This window comes from Cucurbita moschata, unplaced genomic scaffold (genome assembly GCF_002738365.1).
Source record: "Cucurbita moschata cultivar Rifu unplaced genomic scaffold, Cmos_1.0 Cmo_Scf00024, whole genome shotgun sequence".
In the NCBI taxonomy this organism is placed as follows: domain Eukaryota; kingdom Viridiplantae; phylum Streptophyta; class Magnoliopsida; order Cucurbitales; family Cucurbitaceae; genus Cucurbita; species Cucurbita moschata.
The window spans coordinates 3,535,885-3,558,410 of NW_019268540.1; the positions used below are offsets into that span (position 1 = coordinate 3,535,885).

The 22,526-nt window shown below is 35.4% G+C and overlaps 4 protein-coding genes across 5 annotated transcripts; 2 read left to right on the forward strand and 2 right to left on the reverse strand.

The window, feature by feature from the left end:
- Nucleotides 1-430: 430 nt before the first annotated feature.
- On the reverse strand, nt 431-3,349 carry LOC111461181 (pre-mRNA-splicing factor ISY1 homolog). The gene is made up of 2 exons (XM_023104683.1): nt 3,169-3,349; nt 431-1,588 (listed from the first exon to the last, which is right to left on the reverse strand). Exon 2 carries the CDS (start codon nt 1,567-1,569, stop codon nt 658-660), a length of 912 nt encoding a protein of 303 aa, XP_022960451.1. The 5' UTR covers nt 1,570-1,588; nt 3,169-3,349; the 3' UTR covers nt 431-657.
- Nucleotides 3,350-5,304: 1,955 nt separating this feature from the next.
- LOC111461177 (shikimate O-hydroxycinnamoyltransferase-like) lies at nt 5,305-7,129 on the reverse strand. The gene is made up of 2 exons (XM_023104676.1): nt 6,680-7,129; nt 5,305-6,542 (listed from the first exon to the last, which is right to left on the reverse strand). Exons 1-2 carry the CDS (start codon nt 7,085-7,087, stop codon nt 5,658-5,660), a joined length of 1,293 nt encoding a protein of 430 aa, XP_022960444.1. The 5' UTR covers nt 7,088-7,129; the 3' UTR covers nt 5,305-5,657.
- Nucleotides 7,130-10,162: 3,033 nt separating this feature from the next.
- Nucleotides 10,163-15,363, forward strand: LOC111461180 (probable protein phosphatase 2C 60). Of its 2 annotated transcripts, none has more exons than XM_023104681.1 (11): nt 10,163-10,267; nt 10,859-10,982; nt 11,662-11,725; nt 11,854-11,962; nt 12,337-12,490; nt 12,740-12,865; nt 13,525-13,648; nt 13,808-13,884; nt 14,228-14,280; nt 14,640-14,694; nt 14,816-15,363. In XM_023104681.1, exons 2-11 carry the CDS (start codon nt 10,866-10,868, stop codon nt 15,023-15,025), a joined length of 1,089 nt encoding a protein of 362 aa, XP_022960449.1. In that variant the 5' UTR covers nt 10,163-10,267; nt 10,859-10,865; the 3' UTR covers nt 15,026-15,363. The 2 variants fall into 2 exon arrangements, with proteins under 2 accessions (XP_022960449.1, XP_022960450.1); XM_023104682.1 differs by lacking the exon at nt 10,163-10,267 and adding an exon at nt 10,276-10,355.
- Nucleotides 15,364-18,564: 3,201 nt separating this feature from the next.
- LOC111461081 lies at nt 18,565-22,043 on the forward strand. Its single transcript, XM_023104543.1, has 5 exons — nt 18,565-19,423; nt 20,623-20,680; nt 20,786-20,869; nt 21,026-21,167; nt 21,481-22,043. The coding sequence occupies exons 1-5, from the start codon at nt 18,934-18,936 to the stop codon at nt 21,814-21,816; spliced, it is 1,110 nt and encodes a 369-aa protein (XP_022960311.1). The 5' UTR covers nt 18,565-18,933; the 3' UTR covers nt 21,817-22,043.
- The last annotated feature ends 483 nt before the right edge of the window (nt 22,044-22,526 follow it).

Below are 22,526 nucleotides of genomic sequence, written 5' to 3' on the forward strand. Positions count from 1 at the left end.
GAACCATCTTCTTCTCTATATCATCAGTAAAATATTTGTGTAAACTGTCCATTGGACTTGCAAATTAAATTTAAAAAGTTCCCCTGTAATATATAACCTGATATGGTTCCTATGATCTCACTAGATGTTCATCAAGCTTTAAGTAAATATGATGCAAGATCAAACCCAACCCTATCCTGATTGCATACCCCAGTGGAGCTTGGACTGGGGCAAGAGAGAAAGCTCTGCTTGAAAAAAGTTCCTAAACTTGAACAAACAGAATGGAATTACAAAGAACCTTATCCAATAATGAGCCTAAATATCAGTCTCTCAAGCATTCTCTCTGAGTACATGGATTTGGAAAATTCTAGCAACCTAATATCAAAGGTTGTTCATCACAAATCGACATCGATTGCACTACTAAGAAATGTTCACAGCAAAAGCAAACAACAAACAAACATTATAACAGTATTTCATCATATACCTCGATCTTTGTTGTTGCTCTGGTTGGATACAATATATGATTTGTCAGTCTGACCACATAAGCAAGAAATCAGTGCATAAATCAAATTCATTTTCAGTGATGCATTGCATGGGCATGGAAAATTCAAGTATGAAAAACAATAACCAAATCTACCACAATTTTAAGCACTAACTACAAACATACTGTTGTTTAGTCTACCGCTGTATATTGAGCATGGTCTTGGCTTCACTCTGTTCCTCCAACAGCATGTCACTAGCGTACTTACTCAACAGTTCCATCTTCTTCTTCTCCAAAACCATCTTTTCAATCTCCTTTTCATCAGGTAATGGCACATGCACCACAAACTCCCTCTCCTTGTCCAAATTCTCCTTCATTTCTCTCTCTCTCCTCCTCTCTTCTTCCACAACTTCCTCCTCCTCTTCAAATAGCACCTCCTTCGCTGCAACGTTCACCACGCTAGCTACCTCCCCACTCTTTACTGCCCTCTTCGCTTCCTTCCTTATCTCTTCCATTCTTTGCCACTCTTCAACTGCCTCGGCTCTAATGCGCTCCTCACTTGGACCTTCCACTCTTTCCAAAACCCCATCCTCATCATCCCTATACCCATAGTAGCTTGCATCAATCCTCTTGTATATATCATAACGAGTCCTACGCTTTCTCAGCTCAGGAGGCTTCTCAAACAACTCCCTCACACCTGGTAACTTCTTAGCAGCACCAAAATACCGATACCCAGGACCACGACCACTGGGGTTTGGAACATCAACAATATTCCCCTCTAAATCAGTCATTTTGGCCGAGTACTTGGAATAATTGGGGCCACCTAACTCAACTATACGACGTTCCCAATGTGACTTCTCTCTAATAAGCTTGTTAATTTCATCATTGAGATCTCGCAAACGGTGCTCACCAAGGCCTTCATTTTGGATCTCTGCAACCTTGCGACCAATTTCACGCATAATTTGTTGACGCCATTTGTCAGCTTCTGCAAGGTCACGACACTCAGATGCAAGGTAAGGCCGGCGTTCCTTGGGTTTCTTCTTCTCCTCAGCTTTTAAGGCTATGAAACGATTAAGCATCGACTGGGCCTTCTCCTCATTTCGAGCCATCTTATCCTAACCTGAAAATCTGCACCATATATTAGGAGAAATTGAGCTTTGTTTGATAAAAATTGAACTACCTTTTGTAAATTCGACTAGGGAACCAAGTTCCAGTGCACCCTCGTTTATCCCAATTTAAAGAAAGTACCAAAGTTCACAAGCACTGGCTTCGCTCTAATGAAAAACAGTGAATATATCAATCCATCCACAGTGAATATATCAATCCATCCAAAACCTAGATAAGGATACGAACTAAGGAAAAAATACCCACAATTTAACAAGAACTAGAAACCGGATAATAAAAGGGAATCCAACCAATCTATAATTCTTTATAAGTACGAAAACTTAGATGCAAGACGGAATTTCTTATATAATTGTAAAAAAACAGAAGCAATCATCTGTAGCAAGAAGAACCAGTGCGCCTAAGTCAGTTTTTGAAGGAAAAGAGCAATTTAGAATTTCACCAAAAAAATAAAAACAAACAACTCACCCATTTACTATATGGAAATCAGTTGTTAAACCAACCAAAAAAGAGGAGCAAAACATAAAACCAGTCACCATGCACTTGTTTCAGTTCATTCAACCAATAATTGTTCCATTTCCTTGACAACCCCCAAATATATTTGTTATCTATGACCTGCTAACAGATCTGTTCATTGCGAGAATAAAACTAGCATACAACTTGGAATTTATCTAAAATTCATAGAGGCTCTTATCGGAAAAACATTTCAAAAGTAATCCATTCAATGATCAATCAATAAATAATGAAAAAGTAAATCCGTATGACTATGTTGGCAAAACAGCCGTATCTGAGTCACCACAACCAGTTTGCTCACTTACAGCTTCATGTCAACTACACGCATCCTTTAAGTTCTAGGGCAACTGAATCAACGACCAAATGACAAACTACAAATAGTCTACAAGTGAATCGCCCCAGTTTTCAATTGAGAAATATTCGACAGACGAAAAACTATAAATCACAAAAAATTTATACAGCGTCATTTCGAACTGACCATCTAGCTTTCAATGAAACATCTTAAATAGATATGAAACCACTGACCAAATGGCCAACTGTATGTATGCATACATATGAACTGACCAACTGTATGTATGCACACATATGAAACCACTGACCAAATGGCATACTATTAATCCAAGTAAACCAATCTTTAACAAGTTAATTGACGATGGGATAACAAACAGACAAGAAATTCGGCCTTGAATCTTCAAAAACAAGAGCATCAAGCAGACAATAAATACCAAAAATTGTCTATTATCCGAGCATAACAACGTCATAACATCTGCACAACCACAATAACTACATGAAACTATATCTGATACCACAGCTATAAAGCAGGCACACAACAGATACCGAGAGAGAAAGACAGAAGTAGAATCCTTGCGGAGAGAGGTCAAGGAAAGAGAATGGAGACCAATAGACGAAGAAAGAAGACAGTAACGTTGAAGAAGATGGAGATTGAGACAAAGGATCAAGATATGGCCGCTAGGGTTTAACTACCAGGCATCTATGGTTTTCGGATCGAAATCTGAAGGGAAATTTCAATGAAGAGGAATAACAAAAATCAAATGAAGCTCAGGAAAACCTACCTGATCCTGAAGAATTCGGGCGTCAAACAATTTTCCGATCAAAATTTCGCCGCCAAGTAGCACCTGAAGAATCACCGATTCCGTGTGTGAAAGATATTTTCTATTGCATCAAATAATGGAGCGCAAAAGCCCTCCCGCTCGATCGCCAAAAGTTGAACAAATTATATATTAATTTTCTTCCAAAAACTTTCAATTTTAATTCTAAGATTAATTAAATATTTCAATTTTTACTTTTCTAAATTAACACGAATTTATTGATATTTTTAAAATGCATTTTGAGTTACCATATAATTATACGTATATTTATTTAATTTTATAATTATTTATTCTCTAATAACTATTGAAAATAATAAATTATGAATTAAAATAATAATAACAAATAGATAAATGTTTTACAAATTATCCTTATATATTTACTAAAATAAAAATTTAAATAAATGGCTCTAACAATTTGATCGAACCCAACTAAAAAATTTATGATTAAGGAGTTGAGCTTGTTTTATTATTTAATAATTATTATTGAAGTTGAAAAATTAAATTAGGTTTAAAAAATATTTCAAATCCTTAATTTTTATAATTTATTTACTAATTTTAACAGCAAATGTAAATAAATAAATGGGGCTTATTAATTTCAATAATATTTACTTACGTGTAAATTAGAAATGTCATTAAATTTATTTTTCTAATATAAATTAGCTTTCATGCGAGTCTATTAATACAATTGTCTCGAATATAACAAAAATAAATTATTATATTTAAAATAAATTCAACCATGTTTTCGCTAATACACTAAGTTATTATATAATAAAGTTTTGAATATCTTCGTATTCTTCTGTTGCTTCTAAAATCGAGAGATAATCATAATTTAAAGATACGAAATTTATTGCATTTTCAAAGGCTAGCTAGTGTACAAGTTGAAACAATGACTTGAGCCTAAAAATCATTATAGCATTAGCATATCAAATCAATAAAATAATGGAGTGACTGATGTTGGAAAGTGATGAAGACTCTATCTTTGGTAGTTGAAGTACCAATTAAAACAATTTATGTATGCCTTATTTTCTTCCATTTGTATTTACTAGTTTTATTGGTTGTTGTAGTTTGTAGATGAATTTTTTGGTCATCTTTTTAGACTATTTAAATGCATGTAATATTATACGTTTTTTGCGTTATTCTTTTTCAAACCCTGCTTCAAATTTGTTGTTTAAAGCGATTTATTGAATTAGTTTTGATCCAGTTAATTCTGTAGTAAGTCGTCTTGGAATCTAAAAGTGACCATCATAGATTCAAAGTTTGATATAAAGCTCTTGGTTGGAATCAATTTTTTAAGTTAGTTTTTTTTTTTTTTTGTAACGTTTGCAAGGATTCCAGAATCACCTCTAATTTTGCAAAATTGAGCATTGTTAGCGCTTATCATGTTAATTGTCAATGTACTAACAAGATAATATTTTTTTAAATAAATTATAACACCAAAATAAATTATAACTTATAACGTACTAACAAAACACGATTACCCAACAACAAAATAAATTATCACGTTAAAAAACAAGATTGAAAGTATTAGCAATGAGGAAGAATAATAAAATTATTTTAGATTGTGGTAAATAGCTCCCGAGATTATAATGGTTATAAATAGATAGCTTATCTTTAAAAATTGATCACCATAATTTAAAGTTGAATTTATTGTCGGGATAAACACGTTAAATTTTGGGGTCAATAAGTTAGATATTAGAAGTAGAAGTGTACATGGTACACATGGGGCGGAGGTGACGTATTATAATAATAATAATATTATTATTATTATTATGATTATTGTTATTGTTAACAAATGAAATTAACAATAAAGGTTAACGTGCCATTTTTTAAATTAAATAATAATAGTTAAAATATAATAGAGTAGTAATAATAATATTATAAAAATTTACGCACCCCTATCATTCTCGCTCTCCTTTGAAAACCCATCCCACGCCAGATAAGAAAACGTTGGAAGATATATTTTTTAATTAAAAAAAACAAATTAAAATTATAGGACATTAGATAAGGATAATGTACATGATTTAAAATTTTAAAAAATGTGTTAATTTTTCCAAATATTATCAACTAGTTTGTGTGGCTAGAACTTGTACACGTTTCTCCACGTAATAGTGGCTGAATAAATCATTTTATTTTAAGGCATTTAATTGTGGTCCCCTGTGCAGCCTCGTATGATTAAAAAATGTGAATCTAAATTCCATGAGCATTAATTTATATAATAATCGGACTACAAAATCCTTGAGAAATTCCGGTTCCCGTCCACGTATATTATTATGCTTCACCGGAAGGTCTTTACGATTAAAATACAAAACGACGCCGTTTAAACTTGTGCTGAAAAATACCCAAAATAACAGAGTAAAAGTACCCGAAAAAACCCCGCCTACCATTCTTTCAAACTTCTTCCGCCGTACCGGAAAAATCCACCGCCGTCTGTAACAGTCCTCCGGTTAACCTGCTCAGATATCGAAGAATAGCTTCTCAAACGCCTTCATATGTTGAGTCTGGAGAGAAATGGGCACCGATAAGCTGCCGTCGTCGGAAGCACTCGGGATTATAAACGACAATCCCTCGTACGCAATTCCGCCAGGGCCCATAAAAACCGGCCGGCCCCACCCGAAATCGGCGTCGTGAATCGGAAGCCGGACCCAGCTCGTGATCCCCAAATTCGGATTCTGGAAAGTATGAGCCCCACGAACCAACGCCGATAAGTCCGGCTGAACCTCGAGATAGTCCAAAGCTGATCTCAAATAATCGTTGTCCATCCGAATCAAAGCTTCGTGGATCTTGCTAGCGGCGAACCATGTCGGTTTCGACATCAGTTCCCCTGCGACGGCTACCGGCGTCGCCGTGAAGATTACGTTACCGAAGTAGCCGTTGGGAAGCGGCGGGCGTAACCGGGCACGGCCGTCGGTGGGAATGTAGAGCTTAGTGTCCTGATCCTCCGGCAGGTTACGTGCCTTGCACGTGCACCGCCAGACGTGGGCAGAGAGCATCTCGTAGGAGCTGTAGTTGGTAGTGTTGCCGTTTTCCTTGGATTTGGCTTTGAGTAGATTGAGCTGCTCGCGGCTCAATTTGAAGGTGGAGACGGTGGTACCTTCTGGGTCGGGTTCGACCGGGGTCTTCATGGGCGGAGCTGGTTGGTATTCGACATGTCGAAAAATTGGTTGAGGTGGCTCCCGTGCTCGGAGATGGCTCCGGTCGATGAATGGTGAGAGCTTCAGGTCGAGGCCGCGCGACATGTCGGACCAAGTGTTGATGAAGTGGAGACCAGAGAAGCCATCGGCTAGGTGGTGTTGCATCCCAACGCCGAGTGAAACTCCTCCGCATTTGAAGTGAGTCACCTGCACACAACAAAATCAAACCGATTGTTCTATGCTGAGAATTAGAGGAGTGAGTCCCATATCAGCTAATTATTAAATAATGAAGCTCAAAAAGTAATGCAACGACAAATAGAAACGAGGCACGGAATGTGTGGTACCTGTAACACCAACAACGGATACGATTCGATTCCGCCGGAATAATCGACGGCCGGAATAAGTTGTCGGAGCCGCAACGTCGGCGTGAAATCACCGAAATCATCGATAACCGCCGTCGTCTCAGCCTCGACAAGAAGCACACCTTCGGCGTTACAATCGATCTCGATTCGACCGTCCTCATCGCGCCGTAACCGTGCAGCCATTGGATAGAACGGCACCAGCGCCTTGCTTAGGCCATCCTTGAGAATCTGACTGTCGAAGAAATTGGAAGCACCGGTTGGTCGGTAGAAGTAGACGCTCGGCGTGTGGATACTCGGCACCACCAGATCCACGTTCGAGTTCCAGAGACTCCGGCGCGGTGTCTCCGCCGCCGGTCTCACCATCGTCGAATCCTTCACGGTGATAATCATCTTGATCGTTTTATCAGCTGATCGGCACCGAGAAACTGAAATCAACAATGACGAACGACGCCCTGAGATAGTACCAAAGGGAGTGAGCGTATAAATAAAGGAATTGGAAACCGACACGTGTCCTTTTTACGCCAAGCGTTTTCTCTGTGGATAGAATATTTGGAAACCGACACGTGTCCTTTTTACGCACAAGCGTTTTCTCTGTGGATAGAATATTTGGAAACCGACACGTGTCCTTTTTACGCACAAGCGTTTTCTCTGTGGATAGAATATACAGACGGGAGTTAGGTAGAGACGACAACCTAACTGCACCCAGATTAAACGGCGCATTTTCGCGTCTCGGCAGAGCCTTATTTTTTAAAATTTTCATCTATTTTATTAAAAATACTCCTTTTAAATTCTAGTCCGTAACTATATGGACTAGAATTAAGATTCATTAGAGTACTATATTTAGATATTTTAAATTACATTAATTAAAATATAATACATAGTGTTTCTAACCGTTTTTTAATTAATAAATAATTAGACATAAAATTAAGCTCCGTGCCTTCTAGGAGGCTCAACTCCTTGGAGTTCTTTGTTTGACATTTGAGGATTTACCAATCTATTGACGTGACTAACTTCGTGGCCTTGATACCATGTTAAAGGAACATGATATTGGATGATGAAAGTCCCCCATCAACTAATTTAGGGAATGATCATGGATTTATAATTTAAAGATACTATCTCCATTGGTGTGAGACCGTTTGGGAAGCCCAAAGTAATGTCATGAGAGCTTATGCTCAAAATGAACAATATCATACCATTGTGGAGAGTCGTGTTCGTCTAACTTGGTATTAGAGTCATTCATCTAACCTGGTAGATTGGTAAATCCTCAAATATCGAACAAAGACTCCAAAAGAAAAGGAGTCGAGCCTTGATTAAGGGGAGACGTACTTTATTCGAGGGGAGTATCATTTCTTAAATTAGCGACGTGAGACTTATAAACCTAGGATTATTTCCTAAATTAGTGTCCACGTGGGACTAGTTAAACATTTTTTTAATTAGTAAATTATTAGACATAAAATTAAATTTTGTGTTGAACTGGATCATTAAATTTTATATATAATTTAATTTTTTTAAACTTGATTTATCAAAAATAAAATTGAAATTTTAAAAGCTTATTAAAATTTAAAATTTTGAAAATTTAATAGACATGAACGAGATAAGGTTGTAGTGTGGAGGTGGGTCGAGGGGCGTGGGGGTGTAAATGCAATGAAATTTATGCCCAATTTGCAGTCGGATGGCAATTGGTTTGACACGTGTCAAGTTGGACCCGTATTAAATAAATTTGGTGGCATGGTATTGCTTGAAAAGGAAACATCATAAAAGAAAAAAAAAACAATAATAATTTAATTGTAGTATTTCCTTTAATTTTAAGGTGAAGTATTTACGAGGACCCGCTATATTCCCATAATAATTACGATAAACTAGGAAAGGAAAAGAAATTGTACATCGCAGTCTCTTTGCCTCAATTAGCTACAATAATGTTGGATGTGACAAGAATTTTAGAATGGATAAAATTCTTACCTTTATATATTGAAAAAAAATGTATATTTATATAATCTCGAGCCTTTTTTTTTTTAGGATTCAACCTGTTAGATGAATGACTCTAATACTATGTTAGACGTACTCCCCACAATGGTATGATATTGTGGAGATAGTGTTCCTAAATTATAAACCCATGATCATTTCCTAAATTAGTCGATGTGGGACTTTTATCATCCAACACCTCTCCCTTAATCGAGGCTTGACTCCTTTTCTTTTGGAGTCATTTGTTCGACATTTGAGGATTTACCAATCTATTGGCACGACTAAGTTCAGGGCATGCTTCTGATACCATGTTAGACGAACACGACTCTCCACAATGGTATGATATTGTCCACTTTTAGCATAAACTCTCGTGTCTTTGCTTTGGGCTTCCCCAAAAGGTTCCGGAGAGAGTATTAATTGATTATAAATCCATGATCATCCCCTAAATTAGCTAATATAAGACTTTCATTATCCAACACAACCCAATTTCTTCTTTATCTTCTCTGTTCCATAGATCAATCATTTTGTCTTTGCTCATATTTTGTCATATAAATAAATAAATAACTATCTCATATGTTAAATTTACTTTATTTTTAATAATAATAAAAAAAGCTTACAAAATATTTTCCGTTAAAAAAAAAAAAAAAAAACTTATCCATCATATTTATTACTATTATTATTATTCTTGTAACGATCTTATCCTATATCATATGGTCTATTGTTTAATTCAGGATATATATATATATATATATATATATATATATATATATATATATATTTATTGTGGCTGGAGTTGAGAGGCTTATTTTTTTTAAAAGAAGAGATTGGTTGGCACCGACTCATTTATTGGCTATGCAAATTGCATAAAAATCTTAAATTTTATTTTTATTATTTAAATAATGGTGTCTCGGATAACATTTTATTTTATTTTATCTGTAAAAAAAAAAAAAAAAAAAACAACTTTTTCTTTGACAGTTTAGGATAATAAAGTTTCTTTTATGCTATAGTTTAAATACCTTTAATTTTCATAAAGTAAGACATTTAGAAGACCATTTAAAATATCATAAATAATTAATTATTATCCAAATTCTTTATATATTAAAGTTCATAGGTTAAAGTATTATAAAATTTAAGATAAGGACTAAATCATACAAAATTCATGAAATAAATTATTAATATTTGTTAATAAATTAAAAAAAAGCTATTTAAAATAAATGTTTTATATGACAAATTTGGTAATTTCCTTGTTTTGGTCCAAACCCATTAGAGCCTGTGATCCAAAAAAGCCCACGAGTGAAAAGGTGGCCCAATTCCTGATATGTTTGGGCCTTAATGGGCTGAAATTTAAAGATGTATGGGCTGCACAGCCCATAATTTGAAACTGAATACATGTGTAGGACACGTGCCGTACCTGCTTCATTTCAGTCGGAAAATATCGTGTATTGAATTGATTTATCTTCATACAATAAATAATTAAAACCCAACGGAAGGGTCTAACATTTTCGAAGGAACAAAAAAAAAAAAAAAAAAAAAAAAAAAGACAACACTAAAATATAGTTCTCTCTTCTTCCTCTCTCCGCTGAAACTAGTGTTCGAAGCGCTTGGCGGGTGAGGGGTTCCCTCAATTTTTGTTTGTTTGCTTTCGTTTCTTCTAGTTTGTTTTGTTTACTGAATCTGATTGAATTTGATTGTGGAGGTATTTCTTGATTTTCCGATCTCTGTTTCTTTGGAGTTTCTTTCCGTTTGTATGATCTGTTTGTTTGCCAAGAATTTGTGGAGGCTTCATTCTTCGGTCGCTGTTAGTTTTGATGTTGATTCTGACTTGATTTGGAGGGAGTTTACGAAGTATGTATGGATGTATGGATGTATGTTGTATGTTGTATTTTCATTTGTTTGAATCTTGTGTCTGCTCTGAAACCTAAACGACAGTTTGGAAGATGGAGGGATGGTGTTGTGAGAAATGAACATTTCGATGTGTTTTAGTTGGAAGTTCGGAACCTATTGGTTTTTGTATTATTTTTCTTGAGAAAATGCATTGGGACGGACGGATACCGTTTTACTCCGATTAGTCTCTGACAATTAGATTGATCCTTTCAGTTTTTCCCCCTTCCTCTTGGAAATGATGTGAACTCTGCCTACAAATGATTTTTCTGTGAGGGGGTGACCTTTTGGTGATTCATGGTTTTTCTCTAATTCCAGATTGAAAATGGGGATATATCTGAGCTCCCCCAAAACAGAAAAGGCCTCGGATGATGGTGAGAACGAAAGGCTTCGGTACGGCCTTTCCTCAATGCAAGGGTGGCGTGCAACCATGGAAGATGCTGTGAGTTTTCCTTCTACTGTATCCGTTCCCTTTGACGTTGAAGTCTGTGCCATGTTATTTACTCAGTTGTTCATCATGCACTCTATTGCATACTGCCATCCATTCAAATTAATATATCATAGGATGAACCTGCTTTGGACTATATTATCTGTAGGAAGTTGCAATGTATGCATTTTGAAAACTTCTGAATAGAATATTGCTATTCGGTTTATCTTTTTGTAGTGGTACTGTATGTGCTGTCACCTGTGTTCTTTATAAGCACTCCTCTTGGTGCATTGGAACAGAGAGTTTGCATCATAAGATCTACAATGCCATGAAAATTTGGGACTTTAGTTTTATGTTTAACAACTCTTGGAATTGGGTGGAGCAAAATGATTATTAGTCTTACACTTTTAATAATTTCCAATCATTTGGGAGGCTTCTGTCTGATGCGTTACTGGACAGTGCCTGCATTTTATTTGGAAATCTACTACCTACTCAAACTCACTGTAGCTTGCTGTGGCCTGTGGAGATGGTTCATCTGAAATTGAGATTGTTGTTAAGTTTGGGAGTGGAACTATCTTTTGAAGTCTCCGAAACTGATCTGCATTCTGCACATTTTAAAAGGAGCAATATTTGAGTTTTGTTATGTTGTGTGTTACATATGGATTGTTCCGATCTCACCCTACTTAAGTTTCAGCATGCAGCCTGTCTAGATTTGGACACATCAACATCTTTCTTTGGTGTTTATGATGGCCATGGAGGTTAGCTTCTGTCCTTTGAGCAGCATCTCTCTCTATTTTACCATCAATTATTTGTTGATTGATATGTACTACCACTTCTGTGATGCCTTTTTTTTTTTCTCCCCCCTACAAATTCTATTAAAATGCAGGTAAAGCAGTTTCTAAGTTCTGTGCCAAGTACCTTCACCGACAGGTGCTCAAGCACGAATCATACATGGCTGGAGATGTGGGAACTTCATTACAGAAGTCCTTTCTCAGGTTATTAGTCCGCTGGCTTTGTTTTAGTCTACCCAGTATTTTAGATGGTTATAGTCATTGTCCTGGATTAAGTAGGGGGAAATCTCTTTATTTTATGGATCACGATGAAATAACTAGTGCATCATGTTTGTTTGGGCTTTCTACTGTCATAGTCGTTGACAGTTTTATAGTTGTGGATTTCATTTGATGCACTACTTATTTGTGATCATTTGGTAACAAAGATTAATTAAATTGAAATAAATAGGGGCACAGTCTCCAAATCCTGATATAATGTGGTTCTTGCTTCCCCTCTTCCACCCTTGTTGGTTGAAAGACCCGATTTTGTAGAAAATGCAAAGCCTGACTCCTTATTTTGACAATCTTAAATGATGCAGAATGGATGAGATGATGCTTGGACAGAGGGGATGGAGAGAGTTAGCTGTTTTGGGAGACAAAATGGACAAGATTTCTGGTATGATAGAAGGATTTATATGGTCGCCCAAGAGTAGCGAAGCTAACAACCAAGTGGACGATTGGCCTGCGGAGGAGGTATTTTTATGCACAATTCCCGGTTGCTATGGTGGATTTACTTTCCTTTTCTGTTTTGAGGTGGACATGCGTTTGTAGAAGAGGTAGTCCCCCTCTTTCCTCTGTGTCCAGTTGGATGCAATTTGCAGTTTACTAACTGTATTTCTTTAGCATTGATTTAGTCTTGCGTTAAATTTTGCTATGAAACAATTGTACATATATTGTTGGGCATGGATTCAATTAAAGTGAGGAGGTGATATTGCTAACTAGGGACCTCACTCTGACTTTCATGGACCAAATGCTGGAAGCACAGCTTGTGTTGCAATCATTCGAAATAACCAGCTTGTGGTAGCAAATGCTGGTGATTCTCGCTGTGTCATTTCCAGAAAGGGCCAGGTATTTCTATCAGAAAGACATCTCTCATTTGATTTACATGTGCTTAACAGTGACATATATCTTCCTGACTAGGAGTGTGAATACAGTAACCAATTGAAGTATTATCATAAAACCGATTAGAGGTTTTGAAAAGTAATAAGAAGTCTGAAGATATAACCGATTGGATGTGTAAATATGTGATCGTTAGCATATCCTTATTTATTTCAACTATTTTTGTTCTCATTTCCCTTGCCCCAACTTATTTCGTTTTACTTTATCTGAATATTGGTCTTGTTAGATGAATAGACGGTTAAATTTCTATGTCAGTTTGGTTTAATGTCGTTGAATTCGGAGGGAGGTGAGTTGGGATAGGCAGACTATTGGATATGCTAACTGGAGAGATGATGACTAACTCTCAATTTCTGTTCCACTGCTTCTTAATCAGATTGCTCTGAAATTTCTTGCCGGAAATACAAGTAATTTAACTCTGATTAGTGAATTTGCATAACAGGCTGTGAGTGAAGAATCATTAAATGTATATGAATATAACAATTCTGATAGTATTACCGAAATATGATTCCCTTAATGTCATGAAAAGCACCACAAATTAGGCAGAATAATTTGAATAATCGAGATATTTTCATGGGCGTCTAGTGCTCCGCCTAACATCTTCTTTGCAGGCATATAATCTATCTAAAGATCACAAGCCTGATCTTGAGGTTGAGAAGGACAGGATTCTGAAAGCTGGTGGTTTCATCCGAGTTGGTCGTGTCAATGGAAGTCTCAACTTGGCACGAGCTATAGGTGCATGCTATCTATGACTTAGTTCTAGATTGAAGTATAATTTGGGGAAAGCATGTGCCTAGGCTATGGGGGCATACTTTCACAGTCGTTCTAAATTTGGAATATAAATTGAGAATCTCCTTCCGTGGCTATTATTTATTTGGAACCTTGTTTTTACAGGAGACATGGAATTTAAGCAGAACAAAAGTATGCCTGCAGAAAAGCAGATTGTAACAGCCAACCCAGATGTAACAACTGTATGTGTTTAACGGCTTCAATACTTCCGCTAGGGTGTTAAATATTTATATGGTTCTTTTTAATTATTCTTATGCAGCAATTTTCTTGTTCAAGAACTCATCAGATAATTTTTTTCCTTATTCTTATAGTTTAACTGATACCATTTTGGAAGTAAATTATTAAATTTTGGGAATTTACATGATTGACATTAGTTTTGGTGGTAGTATATGATTTACTGAAGACTGAAACTAATTATTCTTGGAAGGATTTCATTATTTTCTTTTTAATCCCTTTCATTCCTTTCTCTTGATCTCTCTCTCTCTCTTTTTTTTTTCTTTTTTTTTTTTTTCTTTTCGTAATTAGGTTGAGCTTTGTGAGGATGACGAGTTTCTTGTAATTGCCTGTGATGGGATCTGGTAAGTTTGAGAATATATGCTTTTATGGGCTAAATAATCCCTCTAAAGTTCAAACCATTTAGCCCTTTGAATTATATCGCACAAGCACGCACCCGATCCCTATCTTCTGTAATGATGTGATGGAGCAATTTAATTGATGAAGTCTAATTGACTTGAAATAATTTATGCCTGGGATTTTAATAGTCCCACTTCTACTTGTACAAGCAGGAAAATTCAGCATTGTAGTTCTGAGACTTTCTAAACTGAGAACATTGATGTAGTATAGAAATATTGCTCTTCCTATGGAAGCAACCTATTCAATTGAGTATAATGTTATATGTGCATTTATTTGGTTTTATTGACCATCTCTCTCTGCACAGGGATTGCATGTCTAGCCAACAACTGGTCGACTACATTGGAGATCAACTAAAAACAGTAAGTTCGTGTTAAGACTTTTTATTAGTGGTTAAATGATAGGATCATACCGAGATTAATCGAGGTGCACGTAAGCTAGCATAGACACTATATACTGATTCCACTTTGTGTAAATATGCAGGAAAGCAAACTCTCAGTTATTTGCGAGAGAGTATTTGACAGATGTTTGGCACCTTCAGCTGGTGGTGAAGGATGTGACAACATGACCATGATCTTGGTTCAGTTTAAGAAACCCTTCAACCCAAATGCTGCTTCTGCTGAGGAGCTGCCTTCATCGTCCAATCAACTTAGATCTGATGATCCAAACGAAGGCTCTTCTAAAACCGAATAGACGATACGAATATACAACCAACGACACGGGCTCTCAGACCAGTGAGGAGTGGCGATTGATGCTGTTTTTAGATGAAGCTCACCAATCAGTTCGAGATCTACCAGTGAGTACATTGTTCTCATTAATGCACTTATTTTCCATTAGTTGATTGCTTGTCAAGGAGTGAACTTGTTTTGTATAGTAAATTTCTCTTTTGTGAATGCCTGACCACTCTCGTTTCTTTACTGCTAATTTTCATCTCGAGGGGATCGTTACCTGTGCTTGCATTTTCCCACGACGTTATGACTCATGTATGGAAAGTTGAAAAAATGAAGAACAAAAGGGCATAAATTGTATTTCTTCTTGAAAAGATTGAATGAACTTGATCTCGACCGATCATTTATCCTAAGCTCGATGGGTAAAGAACTCGTAGTCCTAAATTTTTGGTTGAGTTTGAGTCGAACTTTAAATTTTGTGTCTTTTGAAAATGTTCCATAGTTCTTTTCAATTTTGTGTTTAATTTTGATAGAGATTTCATATATTTACATTTTAGATCTTTTCATATCATGGTGGTGTGGTTCACACGTTCATCCACCTTTTCTCAATTTTGCTAAAAGTTTACTTTTTGTTTTTTTTTTTAATGATTATTCAATTAATCTTATTTTTCTTCCCTTTTCAATATTTTCGTTTAATTTAAACTGCAACTTATGATCATACTTAAAAAAAGTTTATAGATTCTTCAAAATTTATGTTATATTTAAAAAATGTCCTAACTTGACTTACCCAACCAATGAACATCTTTATATACTAACATGGTTAGATTGTTCGAGGTTGGTCACTCTCCTTTGCAATGATGGATCTTGAAATTTAGAATAAAGTTTAAATATTTCAAACAACGGGTCAGTCAGGTTAGATAATTTTTGGTTTGGGTCCATAGATGTTGAGATTGGTGGGAGAACTGGGAAAAATGGGATGATTTGAGTGGTGCTAACTTGTTCAAGGACAGGTACTATGGCATGGTCTTGTCAACCAAGCTAGCAGGGCTTGGACATGCAGTGTTTTTGTTTATGACAGCAGCCAGAGACAGGGTGAGCTACGTTTATCTAGACGTGAATGCAGCTGGAGCAGGGCTTTTTCTTGTCTCAAAACATTTAAACCAAATGCCTCTAATCTTTGATGCCTTCAAGGCTCATTTTCTTGATTTGGGTACCATGAGGCCCTATCGCAGCCTTCTCAGGTAGCCCATTCCTCAGCTCGACGTTTTGGTCTCGAGAAATTGAAGGAGGTTGTAGAGGAGAAGTACAAGAAAGCGGGTAACTAACCCCTCTGAACATGGTAGAAAATTTATGTTTAAACAGAGAATGGAAAGCGAGCCGAGAGAGATTTCTTTCTCGCCACCTAAACAGGGATAATGAAGAGTATTATATTCTCCAACTCCGTCCCACCCGTTCATTATATTGGATCATTGAGTTTGTTGAACACTCCTATAAGTGTACTTGGCTAGTTTAGAAAAATATAATTTGAAACATAAACAATTAAACCGTATCACGACCTTTGAGTTGATGATATATATTTTATATCATGTTATCTCACGATGTCCAATTCAAACATAGACGATAGATAACACACGTCGGTCGATGCTAGTTTTATCCTTATCCACGATGGCTAAACTAAAATGAAAGGGCATACTATCATATTCCATTCTTTTATCTTTTTAGGAAAATTGGATTGATTTGATTATTAATTTGTTTAATTAGACATAAATGGACAAAATTAGCTTGAAGGTTGATTTGATTACGACAAGTAATCTAATCCACCTTGGTTTAATCAAAATTATGAATAAAGTATAATTGTCATTTTATGAAATTGAAGCGAAGGTGACTATTTTTAATTTATAATAAGATAATGGTATGGTATAAATATATAATTCCCACATTTTTTTTTCTTAATTTTTTTTTTTAAAAGCATGTCAATTTTTATTTATAAATTATCTCCAACAAAATTATTAGGGGTACACAGATTGGATTGGATCGAGTTTGAAAATTTCTATGGACCAACTCAAAATTTTTTACCTGAACAACTCAAATAAAGTTCACAACCCAACCCAATTTAGTTAGATTATGTTGCCGAGTTATTCTTTTAAAAATTTTATTTATCCACCGTCATATTAATAATTAAAACTAACCTTTTATAATTTTAATATTTAGTACACAGTAACATTCTAATTACGGCAATCTTCTATGATTTATGTTAATAAAAATAAATAAAGAACATAATGATGGTCATATATTAATAAAATACTGTTATATGATATAATTACATATAATTAAGAATGATTTAATAATTAACTCAAAAGAAAAAAAAAAAAAAGCAAAGACTGATTTAATAATTCCAAGACACCAATGATAGCATGTTATATATTCTAAAAAAGTATTTTATTTTAACCCATTGGGTAAATATTCTTTTTTTTTAAAATATATTAAATTACAATGTTTATTAAATATCAATTTAATGGAGCGTTGGTTAAAAAATTAATTGATCTATTATATATAAATTTGATTTTATGTTTAATAAAATCGGTTAAAAAAAATACAAAATTGGCTAATTATAAATTTTTTAAATTGAAAATTAAATAAACATAAATAAAAAATAAAAAATAATATTAGATATTTTTTAAAATTTATGTAACTAAAAAGACTTAGGTACTCAATTTGTAATTTAATTTTTTTAATATTTTTAAAATGAATTATTATTTATTTATCCATTTAAAAAAACATGATTAATGCACCTATCAATTATCTGATAAATATTTGAAATTTATAAACTTCGATAGTATATTAAAAGATAAGAAATTTGATAATTATTTAATTTTTTAAATTATTATTATAAACACACTCTGTGTAATAGCTCAAACACACTGTTAATAAATATTATCCGTTTTTAACCGATGACCATGTAGACCGAAATCTGATACAATTTTTTTTTAAACAGGTATTACCCTTCTGCCAGTATTTGTATATATATACATTATATTTTTTTGTCCATGTTTATTTTTAAATTTTGTTCAAATTAACTGATTAACGCCTAAATTATTATATTTATAAGATTTTTATTTTTTTTGGGAAAACTATCCCATAATTTTCTAACATTTCTCAAAATTTACCATACTTATTCTTAATAAATGAACTAATTTTACAAATTCTTTAAAAATGTACAATTATTTATTAAATAAAGAATTGAAATATTTAAAGTGGAAAGATTTACGTTAAAAATTTCAAAATCTATTAAATACAATTAAACTAATTTTATTTATTACGTAATAATTCGAATTTTCAGACCAAAATTCGGATCTCAAAGGCATAGTTTAACCAAAATTACAGAGTTGATTTTGATAAGTTGAATAATTTTATCCAGCTCAACGCGCGCAGCCCCCACTGACGCTTACGTGTCAGTTGAGGAGTGGTCTGTCATTTCCCTTTCTGTCACCGTCTCTCTCTCGATTCGTTGCTTTCTCCAGCAGGAAAGTCGAACAAAAAATTTCCTGTAAGTAAACCCTAAAAACAATTTCGTTCCACTTTCCCTTATTTTCTTTCTCCCTCTCTCTTTCTCTCTCTAAATTCTCTCTCTTAGTTTCCCGTTTGATTTTCATACTCGCAAACACAATCATGGCCGTTCCGAATTTCTCATCATCCACTTCCAGATAAGTTTTTCGCTCTCTGAGCTTTTTTTTGTTCATCAATGTGGCTCCATTTCTCGGCCCCACCTAGGGTTCTGTCTCTTCCCTTCTCACAGTTCACTCCCCAACCCTACTGTTCAACTTCAAACCCATTTCCACCTTGTTGCCTCCAATGAACTAGTGGGATTCTCTTGTTTTTGCTTCTTTAATCTGAATCCTGGTTGATTTTTACGCCGCCCCAATTTTCGCTGAAATGTCAGGCCCTCCGAGAATCCGGTCTATGAATGTGGCGGATTCCGATTCCCGACCGGTACTTGGGCCTACCGGGAACAAAGCACGAACTGTAGAGACTAGAAAATCCGGGGTGAAGCCATTGAAGAAGCTTGAAAAGCCTCACCAAGAAGCTGAATCAAAGGACAAGAGGGTGCCATTGTCGCCGCCTCAATGTGTTACTACAGTGCCATCGGTTTTGAGGCAACAGGACCGTCACCAGGCGATTCTCACCCTCTCGATGAATGCATCGTGTTCTTCTGATGCATCGTCTGATTCGTTTAATAGTCGAGCATCTAGTGCTAGAGGTACGAGGCAGCGCGGTCCGAATTTGAGGAGAAAGTCTAGTAGTACGGTAAAGAGGGCTGAAAAGGCCGTTGAAAAGGTTGGTGCTGAAAGTGTGGTGGCGGCGACGAATACAGTCGGTTGCTTAGAACCCAAAAAACGATGCGCTTGGGTAACTTCTAATACAGGTACTGTGTGTTTAAATTGGTTGAATCTACTTGTTCATTCTACTCGGACCATTTTTTTAATGTTTGTTTCTGTTAGCCAAAAATAGTGTCTTATCTTATCAGCATTGCTCTTTAGTCAGTGATACGCATTGTCAAGTTGATTAGTATATGAGGGAATGGGTTTCATTATATCAATATGGGTTGTAGATCGATTCTGTTCATGGCCATAAAGAACTATAGTTATCAAATTTTGAGACTTTGAGTAAGCAATGTACAATTAAATCTTTGTTTTAGGTCTATTGAGTTCTAATTTGCGGTGGACTCTATCAGATTCTTTGCTATTCTTATCATTTAATTTTCATCATATTGAGTGTTTGATTTTCGCTTCATTTTTCGTCTTCCTCCTCATATCTGATATGGCTCCTCATTTTTCACCGTGCCCTGTATACTCTGGGAGAAATCATTAGGATTGACGGCCGTGATGTAGTTGCCACTTAGAAGATCTACACATTTTTGGATCCCTTGACCATGAGAATAGAGTGGATGCCTGAATAATTTGCCATACTCTAGTGGCCCTTCTCTACTTCTTCTCTCCATTCTTTTTTATATATGGTAGGAAACTTCAAACTGAAGGGGCTGATGTATGTGTTGTGTAGTTTTAGATCTTTTAAGTGACATTTTTTGTTAGTGAAGAGTGGTTGTAATGTAAGCATTGAATCCCATTTAGCTTCCAAACTTTGTTGAGCCCTTTATGTATCAAGATTTCATATTTCGATATTTATTTAACGAATGGTCTGCAAAATAGATTTATTGATTATCAGCGGCCCAAGAGTAGTTCAAGAAATACTATGGTAAATTATTTAATGTTTGATGAGAATTGTTCACATATTCCTCGACAAAACCGGGCAAAAGTTATACTCAGAAGGGTGTGGACTATCAAATTTGACAAAATGCATAAATATCAAATTATCTTGCTCATGCTCTTGATTCTTAAGCAGATGCATTATGCGATTTACAAATAGTCACCTCTCCTCTCTATCTTAGTGACTTTTCCACCTATGCTTTGGTAACCAACTACTTGTTTGTGAGTCGCTTCATCGTTTATTTTCTTGAGGCTACCTATATCTCATTCAGACTTTAGAGTATTAGCTTTATCTTTCTAAGAACTGTTCAAGTTTGGCTGGGGCTCTAAAGCAGGATTGTTTTTCCTTCTTTGCTAGATCCATGTTATGCTGCTTTTCATGATGAAGAATGGGGAGTTCCAGTTCACGATGATAAGTGCGTAACTATATGATGAAGTTTCAGATTTCTTATTTCAATCCTTGCATCAATCTGCATTCATCAACTTTTCCTTTTAATCTCTAAAAAGATCGCCACTTGCAGAAAATTGTTCGAACTGCTTTGCCTATCGGGTGCTTTAGCTGAACTTACGTGGCCTACCATCCTCAAAAAAAGACATCTATTTAGGTATCACTTTACTGCTGAGTTTGTTATTATTTCAGAAGTGAGTGTAGTATCGTTATATTATTGGCGTTTGGCTGGTTCTTAATATGATATTTCCAAATTGATATCTGTTATTATTATTATTTTTTTTGACTTAACCTTGTATAATGTGTACTTAAGGGAAACCTTCTTGGACTTTGATCCAAATGCTGTTTCAAAATTAAACGAGAAAAAGATGGTTGCACCTGGAAGTGCTGCTACCTCTTTACTGTCAGAACCCAAGGTGCGAGCTATCATTGAAAATGGTCGTCAAATGTGCAAGGTAGATGCTAACTCTCCTTAAACTTTGTTTATTCGTTTCTTATGTTGCATAAAACGGATGTATGGCCTGTGCTGAATCTGAATGCGCTCTGTTTGAGAACTCGTCTTGTCTTGCACCTATACACCCAAAGATTTATACCTTATCATATATTTTTTTTCTTTCCATTGCAATGCTTGTCATTGTTGGGTTTGGTTTCTTTAATTTGTTTATGTGTAATGGTTACCCTGTCTAATCTCAAACCAATCAAAGGAGAGAGAGAGGGAGGGAGGGAGAAGAAATGACTGACTCTTATCTCTTCTTCATTGTGTTGTAGGTAATTGATGAATTTGGATCCTTCAACGTGTACGTTTGGAACTTTGTCAACCACAAACCTACCATCAGTCAATTCCGATATCCCCGGCAGGTTCCTGATAAGACGTCGAAAGCAGATGTGATTAGCAAGGATCTCGTAAAGAGAGGATTTCGAAGTGTGGGACCAACAGTCATCTACACATTCATGCAGGTGGCCGGGTTAACCAACGACCATCTCGTCAGTTGCTTTAGATTCCAAGAATGTATCGAGACAACAGAGAAAGGAGAAAGAGATGGTGACATCAAGCCTACTATCATCGAGAAAATACCAGAGGCTCTGAAAAACTTGGAACTATAAAGAAGAAGCCATGGTCGTCCTTGAACCTTGCCTCAGTGTAATTAACTTCCAGAGTTCTTTTCTTCTGCCTTTTTTGTAATGTCCTGTAAATTCCATGATGGGGTAAATGTTAGCAATATTTTGTGTATAAACTGACTTGGATACAGAAGACAGCTAGAATCAGTTCTGTAAGTTTACTACTTTAAGCATGTGCTTGGTTATTGCATTTAGAATTACATTTTGAACCAGGACGCTGCTTCCTCTTTTAACTTCTAGCATCAGTTATCATTGTCGATATTCACTTGTTTTTGAGGAGGCATCCTTGGTGGACTGAAGTTTATACACTTTTTGTAGTTAAGAGCCTTATTTTTTCTTGTACTATTAGGTGACGTTGGGATCTTGATCGTCTCGTATGTGGCACTGCACGATAATGTTGAAGGTTGAAGGTAGGCCAAATGGCTGTTTGATTGATATTCAAATGTTGTGAATGTGAAAATTTAAGCCTTAATTTGTTTTGTATAGAAAATTGGCAATGAAGCAATTGTTTATCCTATTCTATTATTGTTCCTTTCCTCAACTTATTTGCAAAAGAATAAAGGAGAGCCTCTGTTATGAGTCTTCTTTTGTAGGTGGAAAGTAAAGGGGCCCTTTTTTATGACAAAATTTTAGTTTTTTTTTTTTTTTTTTTTTTTTTTTTTTTTTTTTTTTTTTTTTTTTTTTTTTTTTTTTTT

What these genes read in the sequence shown, in the direction of transcription:
- LOC111461177 (XM_023104676.1), bottom strand. Translation starts at nt 7,087, where the DNA reads ATGATTATCACCGTGAAGGATTCGACGATGGTGAGACCGGCGGCGGAG. An exon ending in ATCCGTTGTTGGTGTTACAG is followed by an intron (nt 6,543 to 6,679) that starts GTACCACACATT and finishes TGTTGTGTGCAG; the next exon opens with GTGACTCACTTCAAATGCGG.
- LOC111461081 (XM_023104543.1), top strand. Translation starts at nt 18,934, where the DNA reads ATGTCAGGCCCTCCGAGAATCCGGTCTATGAATGTGGCGGATTCCGAT. An exon ending in AAAAAAAGACATCTATTTAG is followed by an intron (nt 20,870 to 21,025) that starts GTATCACTTTAC and finishes TGTGTACTTAAG; the next exon opens with GGAAACCTTCTTGGACTTTG. An exon ending in ATGGTCGTCAAATGTGCAAG is followed by an intron (nt 21,168 to 21,480) that starts GTAGATGCTAAC and finishes ATTGTGTTGTAG; the next exon opens with GTAATTGATGAATTTGGATC.
- LOC111461181 (XM_023104683.1), bottom strand. Translation starts at nt 1,569, where the DNA reads ATGGCTCGAAATGAGGAGAAGGCCCAGTCGATGCTTAATCGTTTCATA.
- LOC111461180 (XM_023104681.1), top strand. Translation starts at nt 10,866, where the DNA reads ATGGGGATATATCTGAGCTCCCCCAAAACAGAAAAGGCCTCGGATGAT. An exon ending in TTACAGAAGTCCTTTCTCAG is followed by an intron (nt 11,963 to 12,336) that starts GTTATTAGTCCG and finishes TAAATGATGCAG; the next exon opens with AATGGATGAGATGATGCTTG. An exon ending in ATTGCCTGTGATGGGATCTG is followed by an intron (nt 14,281 to 14,639) that starts GTAAGTTTGAGA and finishes CTCTCTGCACAG; the next exon opens with GGATTGCATGTCTAGCCAAC.